Source organism: Cebus imitator, unplaced genomic scaffold, assembly GCF_001604975.1.
Source record: "Cebus imitator isolate Cc_AM_T3 unplaced genomic scaffold, Cebus_imitator-1.0 Scaffold489, whole genome shotgun sequence".
In the NCBI taxonomy this organism is placed as follows: Eukaryota; Metazoa; Chordata; class Mammalia; order Primates; family Cebidae; genus Cebus; species Cebus imitator.
The window spans coordinates 134,637-144,442 of NW_016107804.1; the positions used below are offsets into that span (position 1 = coordinate 134,637).

Here is a 9,806-nt window from a genome sequence, read left to right on the forward strand (position 1 = left end):
ATGGGGTTTCACCATATTGTCCAGGCTGGTCTTGGACTTCTGACCTTAAGTGATAGGCTTGCCTTGGCCTCCCAAAGTGATGGGATTATAGGCATGAGCCACCAGGCCAGGGCTGGAAGAAACTTTTTTTTTTTCTTTTACCAGGAGAAGCTAGTCTTTCGGGATCATGGAAGAAACTTTTCTTGAATATTTTCATAGAAATTGTTCTTTGGTACTTTATAATTTTTGGTCAGTGGTATAGATTACATCTTTTGTCAGTTAAAATTTTTTGTGACATGTCTGTTGCAGTCATTGAAGTTTGGCGATTTAGAGGTATCTGTTTGAGAGGCAGCTGATTTGACTATAAGAGAAAGTTTGCATTATCTTGAGTTTATTATTATTATGTTTTTTTGAGATGGAGTTTCATTCTTGTTGCCTAGGCTGGAGTGCAGTGGCTCACTGCAGCCTCCGCCTCCTGGGTTCAAGCGATTCTCCTGCCTCAGCATCCCGAGTAGCTGGAATTACAGGTGCTCACCACCACTCTCAGCTCATTTTTTTTTTATTTTTAGTAGAGACGGAGTTTCACCATGTTAATGAGGCTGATCTTCAATGCCTGACCTCAGGTGATCCGCCTGCCTGGCTTCCCAAACTGCTGGTATTATAGACATGAGCCACCACGTCTGACCTATCTTGAGTTTTGAAAGACCAGTTTTTAAAAAATAAAACTCTTATACTATCTTACTTGTATCTTTGTAGATACAGTTTTGAGAATTGTGAAAAATGGATAATACCAGTTTCTGTGTAGAGCTACCCCAACTGACAACTTTCTTGCATTTCTCATTTTCTAAGTTTTATACATAACTTAATTGTAATTATTGAAATACATTATAGTTCATTTAATAGTGCATAAACATAATAGTTTATAGAATTTCTGTTCGAGTATAGAAGGGAGTCTCAGGTGGCATGTGTCTTTGGCTAATTGTCTTTTTCTGATCTGTGCTTAGTTGATAATAGTTGCTCTGAACAAGGTATAGAGAAGCAAATCTAGGGACTGCCCATTTTAACTTTCTTCCTTGATCTTTATAGCTACATTGGGTTCCATTTGTGGTTTTTTTTTTTTTTTTTTTTTGAGATGGAGTTTCGCTCTTGTTACCCAGGCTGGAGTGCAATGGCGCAATCGGCTCACCGCAACCTCCGCCTCCTGGGTTCAGGCAATTCCCCTGCCTCAGCCTCCTGAGGAGCTGGGATTACAGGCACGCGCCACCGTGCCCAGCTAATTTTTTGTAATTTTAGTAGAGGCGGGGTTTCACCATGTTGACCAGGATGGTCTCGATCTCTTGACCTCGTGATCCACCCGCCTCGGCCTCCCAAAGTGCTGGGATTACAGGCGTGAGCCACCGCGCCCGGCCTCAAGTGGTTTTCTAATTAGAGTATCGATCACAAGGGTAAGAGAATTTGGATCATTGGCACCAACTCATCCTGCTTCTGAAGAAACAACTTGGTAGATGTGTGCCATGATTTATGAAGCATACTACCTTCATTCCTCTTTTCTTTACCTCATCTTTTTCCTTAAATTTTATTTTATGAAGACATTCAATCATTTGTCCTGTAGAGTTTTTTATTGTCTGGATTTTGCTGTTTGCATCCCAGTGGAGTAATATATCCTCCGTATCTCCATGAATTAGGAGAGAGAATGATTTTTAGGTGTAGTCTAATGACTGTGTAGTGATTTTGCTGCCATATGGTTGCCATATTGTAGCTACCATTTTATGTTGCCTGAATTTTATTAAATTATCTCCTAGTCCATTCATTCACTTTCTGATTTGTGTATTTGTCAGTGAGCTTCTTCATTAGATGAGTATTTTTTTAGCTCTTGCAAATGACCTTATTTCACCTTTCTCTGCTAAACACTGTATATTCAGTTTTAGATAAAGTTGTTCAAAGATAGTAATAAAAATCCCTGGTTCTCCAGGAGGCAGAGGCTGCAGTGAGCTGAGATGGTGCCAGTTACTTAGTTTTGTAGCATTCATTAATTTAACCATTTTTTTCCTAAAACTTTTTCTGTGAAATAAATGTAAAGTGCTCTTCAAATGAATTATATATGTGTATATATTTCATAATGAGGAAAGCATAATCATTTTACTACATGATACTTAGAGATTTGCTATTTTAATTTGAAGAATGTATTGTTTGTACTTTTCCTACACTACCATTTCCTACTTAAATTAACATTAAAATATCAACATATTAAGGCTGGGCACGGTGGCTCACACCTGTAATCCTAGCACTTTGGGAGGCTGAGACGGGTGGATCACCTGAAGTCAGGAGTTCAAGACCAGCCTGACCAACATTGGTGAAACCCTGTCTCTAGTAAAAATACAAAAATTAGTTGGGCGTGGTGGCGGTCACCTGTAATCCCAGCTACTTGGGAGGCTGAGGTTGCAGTGAGCCAAGATTGTGCCACTGTACTCTAGCTTGGGCGACATAGTGAGACTCTGCCTCAAAAAGAAAAAAAATACTGCTTGTTGAAGTAATCTGAGCATCTTTTTTATTCCTGCTATTGCCTAACTCTTTTGGGTGGGATTTGACTTTAGTTTTTCAGTGCATTTACTTGTGCCTTCTCTCGTGCCAGAAATATTATCAGGCAGATGATGTGTTTCATAATTTATAGAGAGACCATTTTTTTTTTTTGAGACAGAGTCTTGCTCTGTCATTCTGGCTGAAGTGTAGTGGCACCATCTCTGCTCACTGCAACCCCCACCACCCAGGTTCAAGTGATTCTCCTGCCTCAGCCTCACAAGTAGCTGGTACTACAGGCGCGTGCCACCATGCCCCGCTAATTTTTGTATTTTCAGTAAAGAGGGGTTTTCACCATGTTGGCCAGGCTGGTCTCGAACTCCTGACCTCAAGTGATCCGCCCACCTTGGCCAACCAAAGTGTTGGTATTATAGGCATGAGCCACTGTGCCCGGCTAAGAGGGATCATTCTCATTTCTTTTCTTGTTCGTTTTTGAGAAGGGCCTCACTCCGTCGCTCAGCCTGCGGTACGGTGGTGTGATCATGGCTCTATGCAGCCTTGAACCCCTGGGTTCAAGCAGTCCTCCCTTATTGGCCTCCTGAGTAGCTGGAACTATAGGTGCATGCCACCATGCCCAGCTATCTTATTTATTCTTTTTAGTAGAGATGGAGTCTTGATGTGTTTCTCAGGCTGGTCTCAATCTCCTGGCCTCAAGCGGTCCTCCTACCTGGACCTCCTAAAGTGTTGGGATTATAGACATGAGCCCCTGTATCTGGCCCTGCTTTTATTTCTAATCAATATTTTCATATAGGTATTTCAGGAGCCAGCAGAGGAAGAACGAGATGGCAGAAAAAAGAAATATCCTAGTCCCCAGAAGACTCGTTCAGAATCTAGTGAACGAAGGTTCGTGTTTATCTTTAGTGAGGAAGACATTGATAACCCACTTTTTAGTTGCCTTGCAAGGGTATTAAAGGGACTTTTTAACAAATATGCTAACTCCTCTCTGTAAACTCATTAAAGAAAGGGGATGTTACTTTTCTTTCTTTCATTCTTTCTGTTTTTTGTCTTCGTCTTATTTTCTCTTCCTTTTATAAATAGTCATTGTATGTGTTTTCCTCAAGAGCTCAGGGGTGGGAGCAGTCCCCTTAGAGAATATTAATGAAATGTTCCATTTGGTTAGGGGTGCTCAGTATTAAAATGATCCATGTCATTTTTTATGACAAATAGTACAACTTGTATATTGAATCATCAGTCTAAAATAAAAAATTGGTCTTTGTTTAGGAACACTTTGTTTTGAGCCTTTTTTCTTTTTAATTCAAAATTCCTGTTTTTCCCTGCCCACCCCTCCCCATATTTTGGATTCACCTCTTTTTTTCATTCTCCCCACCCAGTATAATTGCAAAAGGGATGTTTTTTTTCTCTCTGTATATATTAGAGGAATTATGTGGTAGTTTTGCAACTTTATAAAAAAGCATAGATATTACACATTTGGATAACACAAGGATAGTATTTTATGCTATAGATTTGTTTGCAGACTTGGTTTCTATAGCCTGTTTATGGCTTTTATATCTGTATATTATAGGACCCGTGAGAAAAAAAGAGAAGACGGGAAGTGGAGAGACTATGACCGGTACTATGAGCGGAATGAATTGTACCGTGAGAAGTATGACTGGAGAAGAGGTAGGAGTAAGAGTCGGAGTAAGAGCCGAGGCCTGAGTCGTAGTAGAAGCCGAAGTAGGGGGCGCAGCAAAGACCGGGATCCAAATAGGAATGTTGGTGAGTAGATGAATGTCTTCCTAAAAACTCTATAGTTGCTTATCTGTCTCTATCACAAGGGTACAAGAAATTAGCTTAAAGATAGATGTACCTTTAATATGTCTAAGCAGTGTAAAAACTGAAATTGTCTCAAGAAACTCAATATTCATTGTGTTAGAAAACAGGCCTCTATTCTCGGGATGGAGTCAAGGGAGTTTGATTGAAAAGGAGCTATTCATAAGTGTATCATTGTACATGTTGAGACTTAACTCATTTTATGTAATTGATACAAATATTCTTTAATCAATAAAGCTATCACTTGAGGAAGAGGGTTGTCTGCTTTTGCTTTTTTGGTTGGTTTCCGAAAAGTAATTGATTTGCCGTAAGGGTGCTTGAAGTTTATAAAATTGAAAGGAAAAAGTAAGTGGATTACTGGGATCTCAACCACTCATTTCCTGAGATACAAGTTTGGAAGTCAGTTCATAGGTAACCTTCTTATTAAATATCGGTGGAGAAACTGACTCTTTTTCATTAAGTGTAACTGATGTTGACACTATAAAAGATGATTTTGCACAAGTTCTTGCCCAAGATATGTCACATTGTTGATGTTCCTGCTTTTAGTATATGTTAATAAGGAGAGCAGTGTAAAATAGGGATAGCTCGACAAGTTTAATTCAACATTCTCATATGTTCTATGTGAGAAAATAAACATTAAGAACATGAAATATCTGTTCTCTTTGTTTTTTGTTTTTAATTTTGTCTCCAAACAGAGCACAGGGAAAGATCGAAGTTTAAGAGTGAAAGGAACGACTTGGAGAGTTCCTATGTGCCTGTGTCTGCACCACCTCCAAACTCTTCTGAGCAGTATTCCTCTGGGGCACAGTCTATTCCCAGCACTGTTACTGTGATCGCACCTGCTCACCACTCTGAAAACACAACTGAGAGTTGGTCTAATTACTATAACAATCATAGCTCTTCCAATTCTTTTGGTCGAAACCTACCACCAAAGAGGCGATGCAGAGATTATGATGGTAAAAATCCCCACCTTTTCTCATATTGTGCCCAAAAGTACTAGCAAAGCAAATGTTGCATGTATTGCATATCTTTTAGTTATAGTCCAATTTTTTTTTTTTTTTTTTAAGACAGAGCCTTGCTCTGTTGCCCAGGATGGAGTGCAGTGACGTGGTCTTGGGTCACTGCAACCTCCACTTCCTGGGCTCAAGTGATTCTCCTGCCTCAGCCTCCCAAGTAGCTGGGATTACGGGTGCGTGCCACAATGCCTGGCTAACTTTTATGATTTTGGTAGAGACACGGTTTTGCCATTTTGGTCAGGCTTGTCTCAAACGCCTGACCTCAGGTGATATGCCTGCCTTGCCCTCCCAAAGTGCTGGGATTATAGGTGTGAGCCACCGTGATGTGCCTGTAGTCCAAATTTTGTTAAAAGGGATGAGTGGGGAGGAGAATCTCTTTTGTCATATGCTTATTTACTTGTTTAATTTAATGGTTTGGCTCTTGTTAAGAGAATATTTAAATTTTACCCTTTTTAAGATTTTTGTTTGCTTTTTATGTTCTCATTGTTTTTTCAAACACTGTATACTATAGTATATCATAAAATTTCATAGACACTAGTAATTCTAATTTTTTTTTTTTTTTTTTGGAAACCGTCTCTCTCTGTCCCCCAGGCTAGCGTGCAGTGGCACTATCTTGGCTCACTGCAGCTTCTGCCACCAAGTTTCAAGCAATTTTCCTGCCTCAGCCTCCTGAGTAGCTGGAATTACAGGCATGAGCCACCACGCCCAGCTAATTTTTTGTATTTTTAGTAAGAGACAGGGTTTCACCATGTTGGTCAGGCTTGTCTTGAACTCCTGACTTTAGGTGATCCACCCACCTCGGCCCCGCAAAGTGCTGGGATTATAGGTGTGAGCCACCATGCCTGGCCAGGAGTTATTATTATTATTAATTAAAACCCCCCTCCACCTCCTGGAATTGTTATTTTTATTTTATTTATTTATTTTGAGTTGCAGTCTCTCACTGTTGCCTGGGCTGGTGTGCAGTGGCGCGATCTTGGCTTGCTGCAACCTCCGCCTTCCAGGTTGAAGCGAGTCTCCTGCCTCAGCCTCCTGAGTAGCTAGGATTACAGGTGCCTGCCACCACGCTCAGCTAATTTTTGTATTTTTAGTAGAGACGAGGTTTTATTATGTTGGCCAGTCTGTTCTCGAACTCTTGACCTCGTGATCCACCTGCCTCGGCCTCCCGAAGTGCTGGAATTACTGGCATGAGCCACCACGCCTGGCCAGGAATTGTTATTTTTTTTAGTACTGTTTGGTGCTGGTAATTTGCTTGATTTGCTGACTTTCCGTTTGAATGAATGAATCCGTATATGTGTATTTCTTTTAAATTTTCATTATGGAAGTATTTAAATATTCATAAAAGTTGACAAAATGATATGCTTAACCCCAGTGTATTCGTTACATCATTTAAATAGACACCAACTCATGGGGAATGTTCTTTAATTTATACTCCCACTCACTTCTGTGGCCTGTATTATTTTAAGCAAGTCACAGACACCATAATTTTTTTCTATAAATATAGAATGCATATGTTTTTACATTTTACTTATTTTTATTTATTTAGGGATGGAGTCTCGCTCTGTCGCCCAGGCTGGAGTGCAGTGAGTGGTGCGATCTCGGCTTACTGCAACCTCCGCTTCCTGGGTTCAAGCAATTCTCTGCCTCAAACTCCCGAATAGCTGGGGTTACAGGTGCCTCCCTGAAATCTACAGGTGGCAGCCTGCCACCAAGCCCAGCTAATTATTTTTTGTATTTTTAGTAGAGATGGGTTTTACCATCTTGGCCAGGCTAGTCTTGAACTCCTGACCTTGTGATCCACCCGCTTCAGCCTCCCAAAGTGCTGGGATTACAGGCATGAGCAACCATGCCCTGTTATGTTTTACTTATTTTAAAGTAGGGAATAGAGTTAAATCATAATTCAAGAATTACCTCATTCTGACCCTGATCTTTTAGCCACAGAATTCTCCTTCCCAAGGCCAATGTAATGTTATGAATGTGTTATGTATCTTTCCAAACATAGTCTGTGCATCTGTACATAAATAAATACATATACACATTTTCCCCACCATTTTTTTTTTTTTTTTAACATAAAAGTATACTACTCATACTTCTGCATAATTTTTCACTTAGCAGTATTTCCTGGCATTCATCCTATGTTAAAACATAAAGAGCTTCCTCAATACTTAGTATTCTTTTTTTTTTTTTTAATGAGACAGAGTCTCACTCTGTTGCCCAGGGTGAAGTGCAGTGGTGCAATCTCAGCTCACTGCAACCTCTGCCTCCTGGGTTCGAGTGATTCTCCTGTCTCAGCCTCCCAAGTAGGTGGGACTACAGGCACATGCCACCATGCCCCGCTAATTTTTGTATTTTTAGTAGAGACAGGGTTTCACCGTGTTGGCTAGGATGGTCTCCATCTCTTGACCTCATGATCTGCCTGCCTTGGCCTCCCAAAGTGCTGGGATTACAGGTGTGAGCCACAGCACTCAGCCCCTCTTCTTAGTATTCTTTTTTATTTTTTTCTTTTGAGATGGAGTCTCTGTCTGTTGCCCAGGCTGGAGTAGAGTGGTGCGATCTCGGCTCACTGCAACCTCTGTCTCCAGGGTTCAACTGATTCTTTTGCCTCAGCCTGCCGAGTAGCTGCGACTGCAGGCGCCTGCCACCACAGCCGGTTAATTTTTATATTTTTAGTAGAGATGGGCTTTTATCCTATTGGTCAGGCTGGTCTTGAACTCCTGACCTCATGATCTGCCTGCCTCGGCCTCCCAAAGTACTGGGATTACAGGCATGAGCCACTGTGCCCGACCTTAGTATTCTTTATGTACAAACATATGTTTAATTTATTCCTTATTGATGTATGTTTGGGATGGTTCTATTATTTTTCTACTATGAACAGTGCTACAAATGATAACTTGGTATATAATGTCCACTTGAATAATAATGGTTGCTTTAGAACAATGTAATGACAATAGGTCATTGAGATTAAATAATTTAGGTCAATGCCCTTCTTCTCCCCTGCCCCAAGCCTTTGCTAAATTGATACTTGCTTAAAATATCTGAAAACTTCATTGCAAATGGTTTAGTCTAATTGTAGTTGGTAACTTATTCTTGCCTCTTATTTGCTGTCTCAACAAGTCATAGTCTCATAGTATAAAAAGTAGAGAATATCTTCCTTAGGTGTCATGAAAAGAAAAAAAAAAAAGTAGAGAGTACACATGCCTCTCTACCTTGGGGATATGTGATGCTTAACAGAGCAACACTGACCCTTTGGATTATTTGGAGATAACCACTTTGTAAATGAGATTGATGGGTTTTTCAGGGGCATATTTTGTTGTTTTCTGAACTTTTAAGTAGTTCATATGAAGATTATTTTTTTATTCTTTTTTTCACAGAAAGAGGATTTTGTGTACTTGGTGATCTTTGTCAGTTTGATCATGGAAATGATCCCCTAGTTGTTGATGAAGTTGCTCTGCCAAGTATGATTCCTTTCCCACCCCCTCCTCCTGGACTTCCTCCTCCACCACCTCCTGGAATGTTAATGCCTCCAATGCCAGGTCCAGGCCCAGGCCCAGGCCCAGGCCCAGGCCCAGGTCCAGGTCCAGGCCCGGGCCCAGGTCCAGGTCCTGGCCATAGTATGAGACTTCCTGTTCCTCAAGGACATGGTCAGCCTCCACCATCCGTTGTGCTTCCCATACCAAGTAAGTATATATCTGTTGAATTTTTCTTTAGTGGAGAATCCTATTTAGAAGAAACTCATCCCTTTTAGCTAACTTGATATTCGTTTAAAGTGTTTGAAAAATAGAGTAATAATAGAATTTGGAATATATTCCCATAATTAAGATGTTTTTCTTTTCTTTTTTCCATCCATTATTGCATGATGTTATTTGTATTACCACAGCGTAAATTTTGTGTGTAGCAGCCTAACCTATTTTGACCTGCAGTCAAATCTAGTTATCTTAGGAAAGCTAGTTTGTTTGTATTTATTTATTTATTTAGTCAGTTAGTTTTTCTTTAGAGATGGGGTCTCATTATGTTGGCCAGGTTGGTCTTGAACTCCTGGCCTCAAGAAATCCTTTCCTGCCTTGGTCTCCCAAAATGCTAGGATTACAGGCATGAGCCACCACGCCTGGCCAAGAAAGCCGGTTTTTAAGTTGTCACAGAAAAAACGTGTCAGGAGTTTTATGAAATTTTCCAGTCTTTTAAGAAAATCTCTTCAAGAATATTGAAATAATGTTAAACAATTTTTTTTATTAAGGACGTTTTTCAGGGTAGAATAATATGTGTGTTGCATGTACTGTTATCCAGCCTCAATGATTATCAATATTCAGCTGTTTTGTCTCATTTATTTTCACCTCTTTCCCATGTACTTTTTTTGGGTTGGGGTTTCCTTTTTTTTGCTGGAGTGAATTTTAAATGCTGTGTCACTTAACCAGTATGTAGTTCAGTATGGGTCTCTTTTCTTAAGGACTTTTTTTTTTTTTTTTTTTT

The 9,806-nt window shown here is 40.1% G+C and overlaps 1 protein-coding gene across 2 annotated transcripts in view; it reads left to right on the plus strand.

Annotated features, from left to right (window-relative positions):
* RBM27 (RNA binding motif protein 27) overlaps window positions 1-9,806 on the plus strand; it is an 83,209-nt gene that overhangs the window by 22,195 nt on the left and 51,208 nt on the right. For both annotated transcript variants that reach the window (XM_017513230.2, XM_017513231.1), the window contains exons 4-7: window positions 3,308-3,399; window positions 4,079-4,272; window positions 5,022-5,282; window positions 8,711-9,016. In XM_017513230.2, coding sequence (XP_017368719.1) covers window positions 3,308-3,399; window positions 4,079-4,272; window positions 5,022-5,282; window positions 8,711-9,016 — 853 coding nt within the window. The remainder of the gene's footprint in view (window positions 1-3,307; window positions 3,400-4,078; window positions 4,273-5,021; window positions 5,283-8,710; window positions 9,017-9,806) is intronic.